Below are 18,359 nucleotides of genomic sequence, written 5' to 3' on the forward strand. Positions count from 1 at the left end.
CAAAGAGGATCTATGCAGCAAAGTTGGCAAAACAGTTTAGCACGAACGACTCTAAATCAGTCTGGCATGCATTCCAATCGCTGACTAATTACAAGCGACGATCCCCCCAAGCTGAGAACAATAGCACACTAGCCAACGACTTGAATACCTTCTACTGCAGATTTGAAAAGGACAGTTTCACACCACACACCCACCCAGCCGCACTCGCGACCACAACCACACCTCTGACTTCTGCGTTAACCATCCATGAACAGGATGTGAGACGCATCTTCAAACAACAGAAGATTAACAAAGCGGCAGCCATGTGTCCCCATCCTGCCTCAAAGTCTGCGCAGACCAGCTCACTCCAGTCTTCACTCAGATCTTCAACAGATCTTTGGAAATGTGCGAAGTTCCATCCTGTTTCAAACGCTCCACCATCATTCCAGTCCCCAAGAAACCTGCAATCTCTGGTCTGAATGACTACAGGCCTGTCGCTTTGACATCTGTGGTCATGAAGTTCTTTGAACGTCTCGTGCTGGACCACCTCAAGAGTGTCACAGGTCCCCTGCTGGACCCCCTGCAGTTTGCCTACCAAGCGAACAGGTCTGCGGATGATGTGATGCAGTCAACATGGGACTGCACTTCATCCTAGAACACCTCGACAGTGCAGGGACCTACGCGAGGATCCTGTTCGTGGACTTCAGCTCAGCGTTCAACACCATCATCCCTGAACTCCTTTCAACCAAGCTTCTCCAGCTCAGCTTCTCACCTGCCATCTGCCAGTGGATTTACAGCTTTCTGACGGGCAGGACACAGCAGGTCAGGCTGGGGGAGGCCACCTCATCCACACGCAGCATCAGCACTGGGGCGCCCCAAGGTTGTGTCCTCTCTCCGCTGCTCTTCTCTCTCTACACGAACGACTGCACCTCAGCGAACCCAACTGTCAAGCTCCTGAAGTTTGTAGATGACACCACTGTCATCGGCCTCATCAAGGACGGTGACGAGTCTGCATATCGACAGGAAGCGGAGCGGCTGAAGCTGTGGTGCGGCCGACACAACCTGGAGCTGAACACGCTCAAGACTGTAGAGATGATCGTGGACTTCAGGAGGCATCCTTCGCCACAGCTGCCCCTCACGTTGTCCAGCTGCCTTGTGTCAACCGTCGAGACCTTCAAGTTCCTGGGAATTACAATCTCTCAGGACCTGAAGTGGGCGACCAACATCAACTCCGTCCTCAAAAAGGCCCAGCAGAGGATGTACTTCCTGCGGCTTCTGAGAAAGCACGGCCTGCCACCGCAGCTGCTGAGACAGTTCTACACAGCGGTCATCGAATCAGTCCTGTGTTCTTCCATCACAGTCTGGTTTGGTGCTGCTACAAAAAAGGACAAACTCCGACTGCAACGGACAATCAAAACTGCTGAAAGGATTGTCGGTACCCCCCTACCCACCATTGAGGACTTGCACGCTGCCAGAACTAAGACAAGGGCGTGCAAAATCCTCTCGGACCGTCTGCACCCCGGTCACCAGCTCTTCCAGCTCCTTCCCTCAGGTAGGCGCTACTGATCAACGCAAACTAGAACTACTAGACATTCCAACAGCTTCTTCGCTCTTGCGATCAACTTCTTAAACACCTAACCTATAATTCCATTACAATAAGATGGCAATTTTTTGACTTGAGTTCGTTGTCACATTTCTGTGGGGCCAATTATATATTACTCGTTCACTCACTGTAGTTGTCTCGCCATGCTGCACTATTTGCATATACTGGCCACTCATGCCAGAGTAGCATCTGCTCCATTTGCACACTGATTGAGGAGTATCTGTAACATTTGCACAACCAACATTGTCCCAGATGATCACACTACTCGTCACTTTAAACCGCATACACTCCTTGAAGTCTCAGCGCCCTTTGCACAATGGTCATTGCACTGGAGTATTGCAATATTAGTCATTCGAACTGCTCTAAGTGCTGGAGGACTCTGCATCTTTTTGCACAATTGTTTTTTGTCAATGTCTTTATGTCTCCAAAGTGTTCTGTAAATTGACTGTCTGTTGTACTAGAGCGGCTCCAACTACCGGAGACAAATTCCTTGTGTTTTGAACATACTTGGCAAATAAAGATGATTCTGATATATATATATATATATATATATATATATATATATATATATATATATATATACACACATTTGTATTAAAAAGGTGCACTCACAGTTATTGTATTTTTAAAACTCATTTTAAAAAAATCTGTATTTATCCTAAAAACTAAATTATTTCATTTAAAAACGACAACTTCAGAATTATAATTTTTTTATTTTATTATTATTTTTTTTAAATATACAAACTTTAAAGGTTTAGAACAAGTGCCAAGCCGTTAGACATACTTTGTTGAGTTTGGGAAAAGTGTGAAACAGGGGATTTAATGCATTAACACTGTTAACACACACAGATCCACAACTACTAACAGACTTCTCACACCGACTGACACACACCAGAGTGCACACATGCACACACAGACCCCAAAATTCCACTCAAGTCAGGATTTATTACACCCTTGTAGCTTTTAGCACAGTACCATCCTAAGCATCTTATAACACCATGACATTCTTTTGATCAGCAGATGTGTAAATGAATACATGGGAGAGAGACAGAGGACAGGTGAGAGAAACACCAGTGGCTGATGTGAAAAACTCACCATCCATGAATTCTGTGCATATGGATATCCTGTTTTCCACAAAAAAAGCACTGAAGAAAGTGATGATGTACGGTGAGTCACACTGTGATAAAAATATAAAAATTAACAATTGCAGAATATATGAAGTTTTCCAAATTATTGTGCATTTGGACATATTAATACAGTGGAACCTCGAGTTACAAACTTAATTTGTTGCGGTTTGAAATCCAAAACATTCTTAACCCGAGATAATGTTTGCCATTGAAATGAATGGAAATACAATTAATCCGTTCCAGCCCCAAAATGAAGTGATACTTACCTTTTATTTAATCAGAATGTACAGTGGGTACGGAAAGTATTCAGACCGCCTTAAATTTGTCACTTTTTTATATTGCAGCCATTTGCTAAAATAATTAAAGTCCATTTTTCTACATTAATGTACACACAGCACCCCATATTGACAGAAAAAAACAGAATTGTTGAAATCTTTGCAGATTTATCAAAAAAGAAAAATTTAAATATCACAGAGCCATAAGTATTCAGACATTTCAAGAAAATTCTCATACTTTTCACGAATTAGTGTGTGACTCAGACAAAATGGCTTCTTTAGGAAGGGTGTATTGGGAAAGGTTTCTGTGAAGCAATTGCTTTATATTAGACATTTAACTGTTACAAAGTCACTGATTATACTGCAAGTATTTAAAAGTTCTGTTGTCTCTGGAGACCCAAGAACCTCTCAATGAAGATTCCATCACAGGTTTGTAGTCAGGCTGTATTTCGGCCACTCCTAACCAATTTCACAAGTACCGGTAGAAACGTTTTGTCTTCATACATTTTAGAACAGACACGCCATACATACACGTGGGCAAAACAGTTTGTACCCTTCTGTTAATGACAGAAAAACTCACAATGTTCCCTGAAATAAAAAATAAAATACATAAAAATATACGACTACTACCACTAATAATAATAATAATAATAATAATAATAAACAAAAGTAATAAAAAATACATAAATTAGCCAATGAAAATCAGACACTCCTTTAAAATTTTGGTCCAAGAGAAGAATGTTAAAAAAAAAACTTTTTGAAACAGTCCTGGACAAAATCATGGTATCCTTAATATTTTGTTGCACAACCTTTCCAGGCAAGCCCTGCAATCAAATGATTTCTGTAACCATTAATGAGACTTCTGCCCCTGTCAACTGGTGTTTTGGCCCACTCCTTGTGAGCAAAGTGCTCCTGTTGCCTCAGGTTTGAAGGGTGCCTTCTCCGGACAGAATGGTTCAGATGAGCTTCTTCTACAAACGTTAAATAGGATTTAGATCAGGGCTCATAGAGGAACATTTTGGAATAGTCCAATGTTTTACTCTTAGCCATTCTTGGGGTTTTTTAGCTGTTCTTTTGTGTCATAAGCCTGTTGGCAGACCCATGACCTACAACTGTGACCTAGCTTTATGACACTAGACGGCACGTCTCTCCAGAATGCCTTGATAGTCTTTAGGTTTCAATCTATCCACAGATTCAAGACATTCTGTGCCAGATCAAGCAAAGCAGCTCCAGAACATAACAAAGCCTCCTTCATGTTTCACAGTAGGGAAGGTGTTCCTTTCTTAATGTGCTTCATTTTTTATTACTTTTGTCAGTTTCAAGTGATTTCAGTGGCCATTGTGGGTTTATCTTTCATTATCAGAAGGGTACCAACAATTCTGTTCGTGTGTATAAAGAGTAATTTTCAAACAGCTTTATTCACTGATGAGTGCCGTGCTAAATTGGATGGTCCAGATGGCTTGAGTCCTGGATAGTTGGTCTATGGCCACAATGTTTCAACAAGCCTGAAAAGAAGTGAGGGATTAATGAAGTAAGTAAAATGTATGAGTAAAAAAAGAGCAGAGTGTATGGAAAACTAAGACCATTGCCATGGATAAAGAAAAGTGGATAGCACTCTGTCTTTTAGTGGATAGTGATTCGCTGAAGCACTTCAGCAACACATACATACAAGGCTCAAAATATTTTTTCTTTGAGGAGCAGTTTTGCTAATAATTTCTTCATTGGAGGAGTAACTTTCTAATTCTGAGGAGAATTTTTTTGCAGCTTAGTCGCAAGGATTTTATGAAAGAAATATGACAATATAATGGGAGACTTGAATGTAGGGATGCAGTTAATTAATATTTTAGTACTCGAGAATCCGACTGAAAATTCGATCAAACAATCGATTATTTGGATATGTATCGGACATGCTCATCCGCAAACTGAGGTGACTCCCCACGGTGTGATAAACTGCATCCTTCGAAGCCGCCCTGCTGTGCGACTCCCACAAGAAGACTTCTAGTGGACCATAAATTAATTAGCAGGTCCCCTCGAAATCTTGGTTTACAGTCATCAAAGAGTCCTTTCTTCGTTAGAACTCAAAACAGCCCAACCGATCGACGATGGGATGCAAATACAGCAACAAACTATTGTTGTTGTGAGTATGCCTTGATGTCTGTGTCAGTGTGTCAACTTTACAAGCGCAATTGCGAGATTTTTAGATTTGTTTATCTTGAATGGACTCCAAGCAGCATGAAATGTGATTTGGACCATAAGCAGTTGATTTGCCAAAACTAAAGTATAAACAGACATTTTATGTGCTTGACCTGTGAGTAAGAGAGTACCAAGTCGAGGTTATTTTATATTAATATATGATTTTAAACCCCTTTTATCAAAATTGGAGTCCACATTCAAGCTGGTTGGTGTGGTTATCTCCAGTTTGCCAATCCCTCTTGAACACGCCCCAACCCCGGGTTATTTAACTCTCAACTCCCGCCTTCTGGCTCTCTCGTGTTTTTCTCTCCTCTGAGTTCTTAGCTCTTGCCTCCCTGGTATCGCCCCAGTAACGGGCTGGCTTCGGCCAGCCCTCCCCCCTGCCCTTTCTTTGTTTGGGCACACTGCTCGGTAACTGCGGGCCTTGGGGATGGAGACCCTGCTCCCTAGCCTTGATGCAGATTCAACATGCTTTGTGCGTCCCTGATGATTTTTGTGCATCTCAGACTCAGACGCAGGACGCACATCAAACGAGATCCTTACATATGAAACTCTACAAATACGTAAAGCAGCAAATGCTGGGTTTTGGCAAGTATCACATTGAAGAGAAAATTATACAAACCCCAATTCCAATGAAGTTGGAAATGATTTGCAAATCCTTTTCAACCTATATTCAATTGAATACACAACAAAAACAAGATATTTAATGAAAAGAAAGAAAAGAAGAAAGAAAAGCTGCGACAGGGGTATGTTTACCCCTATGTTACATCACCTTTCCTTTTAACAACACTCAATAAGCGCTTGGGACCTGAGTACACCAATTGCTGAAGCTTTTTTTTTTTTTTTTTTTTTTTTTTTTTTAGGTGGAATTCTTTTCAATTCTTACTTGATGTACAGCTTCAGTTGCTCAACAGTCTGGGGTCTCCGTTGTCATATTTTGAGCTTCATACTGCGTTACACATTTTCAATGGGAAACAGGTCTGCCCTGCTGCCAGGCCAGTTTAGTACTCACACTCTAACTACGAAGCCACACTGTTGTAACACATGCAGAATGTGGCATGGCATTGTCTTGCTAAAAGAAGTAAGGCCATCCTGAAAAAGGACATGGCTTGGATGGCAGCATATGTTGCTCGTAAACATGTATGTACCTTTTAGCATTAATGGTGCCCTCACAGATGTTCAAGTTACCCATGCTATGGGCATTAACACAAATATACCAACACAGATGATGGCTTTTGAACTTTGCGCTGACAACAATCCGAATGGTCCTTTTCCTCTTTGGGCCGCCGGGTTATTATAAAGAAAACCATGGAAAATAACGAGATATCAGCTCTTAAACTCTCATGAGCTATTTTCATTGTCATCATTATATTTGTCCAAACAAATGTACCTTTAGTTGTACCAAGCATTAAAATGAACAAGAAAGTAAAAAAATGAGGGTGGGTGTAGGGTTTCCCCCACTCCTCCATGGCTATATTAATCTATTTATATTCATATATACTTAAACATGATATAAGCCTTTAGTATCCAGTATTATTTTATTTGACTGGATTTGATTGTTTTATATTGTAAACATCTGCACCCACTCAGTGACTGCTGTTGCTGTTGATCATTGTGTACGGAGCCAGGACACTCAAACAGTGGAGCTCTTTGCTCCAGTTGGGTATTAAGTGGTTTACCTTTTTGCATTCGCATTGATTTTTATTCTTCAACTCCCCCAGATTTCCTGCCACTTTGTTAATCTTTTCTTGTTTGAAGATGCGTCTCACATCCTGTTCGGGGACGGTCAACGCAGAAGTCAGAGGTGTGATGGTGGTCGGTGGTGCGGCTGGGTGGGTGTGGGGTGTGAAAGTGTCCTTTACAAATCCGCAGTAGAAGGTGTTCAAGTTGTCGGCGAGTCTTTTATTGTTCTCATCTTGGGGGGTTGGTCACCTGTAATTGGTTAAAGATTGTAATGCATGCCAGACTGATTTAGAGTCGTTAGCGGTAAACAGTTTTTTTTCTAACTTGACTGTATAGTTTCTCTTTGCAATGTTAATTTCTTTAGTCAGGTGGTTTCTAGCGCGATTATACAGGGCCCTATCCCCACTTCTATATGCCTCCTCTTTAGCCTGGCGAAGTTGCTTAAGTTTGTCAGTGAACCACGGTTTGTTGTTATTGAACGTGCGTAATGACTTTGTTGGGACACACACCTCTTCACAAAAACTGATATGGGATGTGACAGTGTCCTTATATTCATCCAGGTTGCCAGCTGAATTTTTGAAGGCATTCCAGTCTGTGCAGTCGAGACAGCTTTGAAGTTCTAGCTTTGCTTCGTTGGTCCACTTTTTCACTGTTTTCACCATAGGCTTCGCGCATTCAAGTTCTTTCCTGTATGTTGGTATTAAGTGAATTAAGCAGTGATCAGACAAGCCCAGAGCTGCGCGAGGTATGACACGGTATACAATAAAATCAGACTGATTTGGCTTTTGCATCAGTACTTACTGTTAAACGTCACACTGCTGCTTGGTTTCATTGGGTAATTACCAGAGTTGGGAAGTAATGAAGTACTTGTACTTCATTACTGGTAGATTTTTTTTTTTTAGATATCTGTACTTTGGCCGCTACGGTGAACGACTGGTTAGCACATCTGCTTCACTGTTCTGGAGACCGGGGGGTTCAAATCCCGGCCCCGCCTTTGTGGAGTTTGGAGTTCTCCCCGTGCCTGAGTGGGTTTTCTTCAGGTACTCCAGTTTCCTCCCACATCCCAAAAACATGCGTAGTAGGTTGATTGAAGACTCTAAATTGCCCATAGGTGTGAATGTGAGTGCGAACTGTTGTTTATATGTGCACTGTGATTGGTTGGCGACCGGTTCAGGGTGTACCCCGCCTCCAACCCGAAGATAGCTGGGATAGCTTGGCCTTTCCTTTGGTGACACCTTTTTTGCTGTAATTGGTTCATAAGGCACACAAAATGGATAGTAACTTTGATTTTATTACTTGTTTTTTGACCTGCCAGCAGTCCAGACCCGTCTCCCATTGAAAATGTGTGGCGCATTATGAAGCGCGAAAGAATTCCACCAACAAAGCTTAAACAATTATGCCTGGATCAGACTACTAGCCAAATTTGGTCTTTCACAATTGCAGTATGTCAGACTGCAGGCATAAATTCTTGCTGCAGCTCAGTCAGACAGTGGCAACACTAGACCACATGTATTCCTATACCACCATATCCCGTCTTTAACAATTACTGGGCGTTGTCTTGTCAAATCAAACACTGTCGGGGAGGAGGAACCAGAATACGTGTCACCATTCACCGTTACCGGATAGAATCGTTACCATGGCAGCAACAAGTTGTTGTCAAACAATAACTCACTGTGGCAATGTTGGAAAAACAAAAAGAGGGAAACAAAACATGCAGTCTCAACGGGTGCTCGAGAGATGATGTTTTGAGCTATCCATTATAGGATTGCTTGAGGTATGTTCACATTCTTTTAATACAATACGGCTCGCAAGCAGGCAACAAAATGTTCTGTAGCCTACCAAGCTAGTGCTACACTAACATTTGTCCATGAACATGCCCTCATTATGTCAAATTATGCTATAAAGCTTTGGTAAACATGGGTTTGTGCGTGTGAATAAATGTTAACAACGGCGACCAAGTATGTTGACAACGGCAAGGACAGGAGGCGACGCACCGGTCACAATACAAAATTCTATTGGGCGACGTCAAAGTGCGCTGTCGGAGAGATGTCCTTGATATGTCACACTACACAGAAGATATCCACACAAAAAAATCCATCATAAAGCCAAATCGTTGGTCGTGGATTATGTCACACTACAAGAAGGTTTGTCGTTCCCGACAAAATATGCCGGGCCCGATCTAGGAAAATCGTCCGCAACAGCAAATTGGGCCAATATTGGGATAAAATCATGCAGTCTGATCTAGGTATGCGTGTTCTCAGTTCCCAAACGCTTGTTGTTGTTAAAAGGAAAGGTGATTAGGGTTGGGCATCGTTTGAATTTGAGCGATTCGGGTTCCGATTCCTCTTCTTTGGTTTGATTCTGGTTCCAAACGATTCTCGATTCAGATTCTTTTAGGGGGCTGGGTCAAAAATGTTTGCATGGTTAAAATATAGGGTGTCCAAATTATAAACATCCATTTTCTTAGCAGCCCACAGCATCGACTAAAATGAACATTTGATTTGAGTTTATTTGCAACCAGTATCAATATCAAACCTATGAACTAAAAGGGAATGTTTGGAACTCACCCAATTGACTTAATATTCATTAATTAATGTTTCAGCTAAACGTTAAATATAGCATTGTTAAAATAAGTATTTACTAGCACCATGAGTACTATATAGCTTCCCCTATATTATGTTTCATCAAATGGTTTATATGTGCTAGTTTTAACTTGACTTTTTGTTTTAAGCTTGTAGCCTTTTAATTTGAAGGGTATGCACCGGAACTCAGCCTTTTGGCACGAAAAGCAACTTCACACGGCACTGGCGATTTTTTTTTTATTAGTGGATGGAACCAAATGCGGCGGCACGGTGGTGAGTGGTTAGAGCGTCTGCCTCACAGTTCTGAGGTCCGGGGTTTGATTCCCGGCCCTGCCTGTGTGGAGTTTGTATGTTCTCTCCGTGCCTGCGTGGGATTTTTCCGGGCGCTCCGGTTTCCTCCCACATCACAAAAACATGCATGGTAGGTTAATTGACGCCTCTAAATTGCCCGTAGGTGTGAATGTGAGTGCGAGTGGTTGTTTGTTTATATGTGCCCTGCGATTGGCTGGCAACCAGTTCAGGGTGTACTCAGCCTCCTGCCCGACGATAGGTGGGATAGGCTCCAGCACACCCGCGACCCTAGTGAGGAGAAGCGGCTCAGAAAATGGATGGATGGATGGATGGAACCAAATGCTATAAAACGCTGATTTCTTTCCCACCGATGAGGCACTAGGTTAGTGCTTGTGATACTGTGAGACGTTTATGTGAATTTTGTCCCAATTCATTGTGATGTAAAGTTGCTACGGTGATGTTTTAGCCCAATGTAAAAATTTTTTTTTTTTTTTGTCATCGGCACTTACGTTGGTTTGAAGACTAAAATAAACACTAATAACCATCAGTGCAAAAGTGCAAGCAACTTTTTACCTTGTTATCTGTCTCAATGTTGGCAAAGACATATTTTATTGTTTCACTCACCCCATTGACAGAGTTGAATTGACTGAAGCTCCGCGCGGTGTCGGCTGATGGATTATTCCAAGTGTTGCACTGAGGCGACTGGTCATTCATTTAAAAAAAGTTAAGACACACTTTTGTTTGGTGCCGTTTGGCACAAGCACGTCATTGTACGCGTTCTTCATTGGTTTACGCCGCTTCTTCGTTGCGCTTCGCCACTTCTTTGTTGCTTTTCACCACTTCTTCGCGGCTGGAGGACTAGGCCTTGAAACTGGGAACCGAAATTTTTAAATTTGAACGGTTTTGGGATAACCGGAAGTTTAGTCACAGTTTGAATCGGTTCTTGATTCTCTGTGCACAACCCTAAAGGTGATGTAACAAAGTGGTAAACATGCCCCTGTCTCAGCTTTGTTTGCAATGTTTTGCAGGCATCACATTCAAAATGAGTGTATATTTGCACCAAACAAAAAAAAAAAAAAAAAAAGTTTATCTGTTTGAACATTAAATATCGTCTTTGTCGTGTATTCAACTGAATATAGGTTGAAAAGGATTTGCAAATCATTGTAATGTTTTCACATGGCAGCCACCCTGGAGTTTGCCCAAAGGTCCTGAAGGACTCTCAGTCCACAAGAGTCTGAGTGACCCCAATCTTCTGAACAGTAGTGTATGTACATGTGATTTTATTTTATATAATAATAAAACAATACAATAATGAATATGTAAAAATGTCATGCAAAGTAATTTAATTCATTCCATTTTGGAATAAATGTAACATAAAAACATCTGGCTTTGTACATTGACTTCAAATTGTTTAATGAAATGCCTTAGACAGAAACTGACCTTGTAGAGAATTTCTAATTCTGACATTATCTGCTTCTGTAGCTCCACAGTGATGTCAAGAGGAATTACCTGATAGAACAAAGCAAAATAGAAAATACAGCCATTACCAGAGACATAATGCTTTTCCCCCACAATTTAAAAGTTCCCAAGTGTCTTATTAACATGTCTACTTCCATCTTCCATCAAAATTCCCCACGTTTCAAGCACTGCAGCACACTTTAAATATATTTTTGTCTTCTTGAAATTAGCCTATTTTGTTTCTCATTCAAGTGAGCATCTGGTCATCCCGCCCTGTATACAGTGGAGTGAAAAAGTGTTTGCCCCTTCCTGATTTCTTATTTCTTTGCATCTTTGTCACACTTAAATGTTTATTCTCAAACAAATTAAAATATTAGTCAAAGACAACACAAGTACACACAAAATTTAGTTTTTAAATGAAGGTTTTTATTATTAAGGGAGAAAGAAAAAAAAATCCAAACTTACTTACATAAATCACGATTCTTTTGATCAATATTGTAATCGCGATTATTAATCATGATTATTCCTCATGTTAGGGAAAAATACATTTTTATTGCATTACTTTTTAACAAAAAATATGCAATAGTTTTTAGTTAAATATTATTTTTTTAAAATAAGAATAAATCATCATAAAACAAAATGTACCCCAAAAGAATTCTCACTTTAGCCAGAGCTAACTGAATAAATGTGCTAATAAAAAGTGCAATCACAAATTACAATGGAAGCAAATACAGTTAATATATAGAAGGTAATACCATTAAGCTGCAATTTGAATTGCATTTGAAAATCTTCGTCGTCAATATAGTGAATTGTCAAGGACAGTACATCTTCATTGTTCTGCTAGACCATTGGTCAGTCTCGCACAGTCACAAACTGCAAAGAACTTAACTCCCGGGTTTTTTTTCATTGCGGTCAGGCCAGCCCAAAAGTTGAAGTCAAGACAGCCGCTACAACGATTGTTAATAGTGTCTTACTGTGACATGTCACCTCTCCGCCAATGTGCTAAGAGGGCGATTTTCAAAATAAATGCTTCATATATTACTACACTGGAAATCAATGCCATTTTAGGCTTTTATTTTAAAGTTTGCACCGCAGCGTAGTGCTTAATGAAGGCCTTAACCATGCGTTCGCCCCATGGTGGCCAGCGGACTAGGTTGCGGCCACTGCTGCAAATTAAGCACTTTTTATATGCACCGGTGCCCGTCTTTTAAATGTAAAAAAATTCCAGACAATCAGGCTCATTTAATTGTGGGAGCCAAAACAATCAAAATTTGATTAATTGTGCAGCCCTAGGTAACTCGATTTTTTTTTCTCTCATGGTTCCAGTTATAATTCAATTAGTTAAACTTTTTTTTCCTCAATATGTCATCATCATTGAAATAAAAAAAAAAATCATTTTCGTTTACCATTGCCATTGTCATTTCCAAAGTGAACTCAGCTGACCCTGCAGTTTAGTGGGAAAAGGTGCAGGTAAATAAACCCTTCAATTTGAAGGTACAACCCCAATTCCAATGAAGTTGGGACATTGTGTTAAACAAATAAAAACAGAATACAATGATTTGCAAATCATGTTCAACCTATACTTAATTGAATACACTAAAAAGACACGATATTTAATATTCAAACTGATAAACGTAATTGTTTTTAACAAATAATCATTAACTTTGAATTTTATGACTGTAACACGTTCCAAAAAAGCTGGGATAGGTGGCAAAAAAGACTGAGAAAGTTGAGGAATGCTCATCAAACACCTGTTTGGAACATCCCACAGGTGAACAGGCTAATTGGGAACAGGTGGGTGCCATGATTGGGTATAAAAGAAGCTTCCCTGAATTGCTCAGTCATTCACAAGCAAAGATGGGGCAAGGTTCACCTCTTTGTGAACAAGTGCGTGAGAAAATAATCGAATAGTTTAAGGAGAATGTTCCTCAACATACAAGTGCAAGGAATTTAGGGATTTCATCTTCTACGGTCCATAATATCATCAAAAGGTTCAGAGAATCTGGAGAAATCACTGCAAGTAAGCGGCAAGGTCGAAAACCAACATTGAATGCCGTGACCTTTGATCCCTCAGGCGGCACTGCATCAAAAACATGACATCAATGTGTAAAAGATATAACCACATGGGCTCAGGAACACTTCAGAAAACCAATGTCAGTAAATACAGTTCGGCGCTACATCTGTAAGTGCTTGAAAACTCTATTATGCAAATGTAATGTAACACAGTGATGTAACACAGTGGTAAACATGACCCTGTCCCAGTTTTTTTGGAACGTGTCACAGCCATAAAATTCTAAGTTAATGATTATTTGCTAAAAACAATTAAGTTTATCAGTTTGAACATTACATATCTTGTCTTTGTAGTGTATTCAATTAAATATGGGTTGAACATGATTTGCAAGTCATTGTATTCTGTTTTTATTTATGTTTAACACAACGTCCCAACTTCATTGGAATTGGGGTTGTACATGCACAAAGACTGACAAAAATGTCCTGCAATTGCTATGGCCGCACAGCGGCGGAGGACCCCACCCAATCAATCGAGGGCCCAGGGGTCCACCTGAAAGCAGCCCGGCGGACGGGACACGTCACACACCGAGAGACCCAGGGCGGTCCGCCGGCCCCACCGAGGCGCCCTGACAACTGGCCACCCAGTTTATCAGTTTGAACATTAAATATCTTGTCTTTGTAGTGTATGCAATTAAATGTAGGTTGAACATGATTTGCAAAATCATTGTATTCTGTTTTAATTTATGTTTAACACAACATCCCAACTTCATTGGAATTGGGCTTGTACTTGTCAAAGTAAATATGCAAATAATTTCAACCTCGAGAAAAAAAATGGTGTTATGATTAATAGTCAGTCTCACCTTGACAGCTAAAACACGCTTGCCGAGTAGATGATATGCTCTAGAAGGACAAAAAAACTGCATGTCAAATAAATACTTTTTTATTCTTTCTTTTAAAGGGCTCTTATAATTAGGAACCCAACATTGACAGTAAGAGGCAGTGAAACTCCATGAGAAAAGATGTTATGAGGTTAGTCAAGTTGGCCACAATGCAGCAAGTTCCAGACAGTCCTGAGTTTTTAGTGCCAAGAAAACCAACAAGTACAGCCCTATTATTATTTAATGATCCAAGTCCTTAATGCCAGTCTACAGTGTTTCTTACACTGCTTGAAGCTTAGTATACCAGTTACAATACATAATGACCTCTCACCACACATTTGTCAAGGATGAATATGGTCTCAGCAGCCTGGTGCTGAGGGATGATGTGGATCCAGTTATCACATGGTTTATTTGATCGTGATGACTGCCTTCCCACCTGTCGGTGAGTATTCTGAGCAGACTGTGCAAGTGTGATTACACTCACCCAGACTGGAATATCACATTGCTTCTTGGGTAGACACTTCCAAATAGTCCCAGCTCTTTATCAACAGCATCAGTGCAACATAAGGCATTAACCAAAAGTATTGTGAGTTTAATTAATTTTCCTAATTGTTCCACTTCACATTGTGAGTGTTTGAAGTCACTAGATGTCCATTATTTGACACAAATCAATGTGGAATAGCCAAATATATGGACATGACAGTGACTTTATGAATACACTGTGGAATTTATATTTGCCCCAAGAATGTTTTTGATCTTTAGGTGTCATGTTCTCCACAAAAGAGCAATTTCACGAAAGGCTGATGTCCTTGTTTTCCCGTTGATGTCTTTTTGTTGTTCTAAACAATCAATATCAGCTAAGCATGGCTGCTGCCTCGTAATTAAAACAAGGATGTTAATTGAGGCAAGATTGCAGGGGTAGAAACGTTAATGCTGAATGATTGTGGAAGGTTGTGGAAGCCTAAAAAGCTATCAAACTACCTGGAGTCCTCCCATTATACTAGCCTGAGTCACCAAGGAAGTGGCTGAGTGCACCAAAACAGAAGGTCTGTGTAAAAATGTTGTAGGAAATCGGCTTGAATGTCTGGAATATTGGTTGGTACTGTATATAGACAGACACATTAAGACAACTTGCACGATGTAATGATTTCAATACAAGAGCTGTGTGAAATATTCTGCATTTACAAAGATAATGTTTAGTTTTGATTTACGGTTTAAACTGTCATATGGGTATTCATTTAATAATGGTTATTATTGTTATTGTTATTATTGTGGTTGTAGTTTGCAGTGTCATAAAACTGTACTGCATCATAGCGAGATCAGAATTTTTTACACAACTGAAGTCACCAAAATATTAGAGACCACAGATCTCACAATTATATATGTATTGTTAAATGAATAAAAGAATAAATCAATGACTGTGTCAATCAAAACTGAGCATTATTAACTTAACTGCAAAGGCACAATATGTGAGACAGCTCATGTATTGGATATCATTATAGTGTGCAAGTGGTCAGAACATTCACTGGTCAGTGCCATTTTATTAAGCCTCGGTAGATTATAAATCGACAGCCTTAAAATTTCTGTTCAAGTTAAATGTTGTCCATTGTCAGGGAGGTTATATTTGCAAATTAGCAACTTTGTTTTGTATTAGGGTGGCAGAAATTCAGAAATAATGACTGAGTCTTAATTCCTGTAGATGTAAATTGTAAAGGCTGTTGAAGTGAAATGTATCCTATTACACAGAGAGGTTCCTAATATTCTCTCCTACACATTGATATGAATTAGAGTTGACAGTAAATTAAACACACTGCTTGATGTGTTACAACAATTCAAATGTCAAAACTAATACAGTACAATACAATAATAATGAACTAGGGCTGCCAAGATTAGTCGAGTAGTCAAGACGACTTTGATGATCAAAATTTATTTAATGGCTGACACTATCGTTTATTTTTTAAAAACAGATTTCCTCTCAAAAGTGCCTGATTTCTTCCGCTGGTTGGCGTGCTCATCGTCCTTTTGGCCGTGACGCACATGCGCAGTATTGGTCATCAGGGTTAGCTGTGTGACAAGAACTACAGCTAACCAGCGTCAGCAACGGAGCCCGAAGGTTTGAGCATTCATTCGTCTTCTGTACCGCTTAAGCTCACTTGGGTCGTGGGTGTCCTGGAGCCTATCCCAGCTGACTCTGGGCAAGAAGTGGGGTACACCCTGAACTGGTCGCCAGCCAGTTGGAGGGCACATATAGACAAACAACCATTCACACTCACACCTACGGGCAATTTAGAGTCTTCAATTAACCTACCATGAAAAAAACATTTTGGGATGTGAGAGGAAACCGGAGTACCCAGAGAAAACCCACGTAGGGACAGGGAGAACATGCAAACTCCACACAGGCGAGGCCGGATTTGAACCAGAGTACTCAGAACTGTGAGGCAGACGTGCTAACCAGTCGTCGATCATGCCGAGCATTTCACCAAGAATATTAAAGAGGAATGTGATGCAAAACCTGCAAGACAGAATGCGTCTTTCATGGCAGCACGACAGTGATACACGGGCATCTAAAAAGGAAGTACTGTGTGGCTGATTCAATTTCTGATGAAAAAGAACAGTCATCTCGGTTAGCTGCTAATATTAGCGTCGACGGCTTGGTTAAAGCTGTAAACGTTAACATTATCTTCAGGCTAACGATGACGATTTCATTAGCCTTAGTGCACAGGTTGTGTGTTTAATATAACGTTATAACCACAGATATGAATAGATGATTGTTATTATTCTCAGGTCTCTTGTTGTGATTGTACATGATTGTGCATAGTTGTGGTTCCATTTTAAAGTGCACTAAACATTTACAGCTAAACAATTTAAAGGCCCGAGTTCTATTATACTGTATATATAACCATGTCAGGAATGCTGGTACAAGCTGCAAATTTTATTAAAAGTTGAATGTACCTTTATCTTAATTACCTTATGCACATACCTAACACACATCAAGCTGGAAGCTAATGATGGTTGTATAAGAGCAGCTGCTTGCGAGTGCATTAAGCTGCAATGAACATATCGCTAAAAATAACAGACATTTACGTTAGAATGTGAAGTTTGTCTGCAAAAAGCAGTGGCAAAACAGGTAAATTAATTTGAAAAACAAAACAAAGGCTTTACTTTTATTTGATCATTTGTTCGACTTGGAGGGGCCAGCAGCCAGTTCTTATAGTGAGGGCTCCTAACCCTGTTACCCTGGAAAAAACACTTATTTTTTAGCATTACCACAACCGTATGATTTACATTTAAAAAAGATTGCATAGGTGTATCATCACAATATAAAGGTAACATTTATTATTATTCACACGATTTTGCAATGTATTTTCTCGTAAAACAAACCAATTTACCCATTTAAAATCATAGTCCCAAAAAGAACATGGATAAATCATTGCTATTGCAATTATTGTACTCCTATACAATCCTCTTTAAAGGAGTCTGGGCTTTTTAACTTTGCACATATATTCATATGTCTATGCTATAAACAGTGTTGGGAGGGTTATTTTAAAGCCAGACAGACAGACTGAAAGATAGACAGACAGATAGACAGACATAGATTTACTAGCTAACCTTTGCACGTGACTGTTATAACGAGTGAAATGAAAAAGAGAGAAATTAAGCAGGCAATCTGCAATTAGCGGTATAGCCCCTCCAACATACACACGCACGCACACACCCTCGTAATTTTGAGACGATCATACGTGATGTCACTTTGGGAAACAACTTTTGGTTTTATTTCCGTGACAAATGCAGCAGCATTGATAATGTTGCGTGTAAAAAGAAAAGCTGTGGGTGCCTTGCGGCGGGAGGAGTTTACCAGCATCACTATAGGTATGTGGTGGCCACTCCGTTGGCCAGACACAATAGCATACTAGCCTGTCTGTGGTGAGCTTATGTTTTTGCGCATGTACGTGACGGTGCTGGGGAAAATAGCATGTCCCTCTTACTGAAAGAAGCAGTCAATTATGTTGGAACAGGCATCCAATCATATTGTAGGTCACTTTCAACTCCCAAACAGAACATGGATAAATCATTACTACTGCAATTATTGCACTTCATTTTAATGACAGTTTGTTTTTCTATACAATCAAAGGAGTCCGGCTTTTTAACTTTGCACATTCAGTATCTTCATGTCTATGCTATAAACAGGGTTTAGACAGACAGAATTGTTAGCTTTGCTAACTCCATAAAAAGTTATTAAAACCTTTGCACATGACTGTATTTGTAATAATGAGTGAAAT

At 40.1% G+C, this 18,359-nt stretch overlaps 1 protein-coding gene across 4 annotated transcripts in view; it reads right to left on the reverse strand.

Annotated features, from left to right (window-relative positions):
* map2k5 (mitogen-activated protein kinase kinase 5) overlaps nucleotides 1-18,359 on the reverse strand; it is a 103,012-nt gene that overhangs the window by 48,156 nt on the left and 36,497 nt on the right. For 3 of the 4 annotated variants that reach the window (XM_061670447.1, XM_061670446.1, XM_061670449.1), the window contains 3 exons: nucleotides 14,062-14,101; nucleotides 11,174-11,242; nucleotides 2,678-2,759 (listed from right to left, as the gene is read on the reverse strand). In XM_061670447.1, the coding sequence (XP_061526431.1) occupies nucleotides 2,678-2,759; nucleotides 11,174-11,242; nucleotides 14,062-14,101 (191 nt within the window). The remainder of the gene's footprint in view (nucleotides 1-2,677; nucleotides 2,760-11,173; nucleotides 11,243-14,061; nucleotides 14,102-18,359) is intronic. The other variant, XM_061670448.1, reaches the window with a different exon arrangement.

The sequence above is a fragment of the Phycodurus eques genome, chromosome 2, assembly GCF_024500275.1.
Source record: "Phycodurus eques isolate BA_2022a chromosome 2, UOR_Pequ_1.1, whole genome shotgun sequence".
In the NCBI taxonomy this organism is placed as follows: Eukaryota; Metazoa; Chordata; class Actinopteri; order Syngnathiformes; family Syngnathidae; genus Phycodurus; species Phycodurus eques.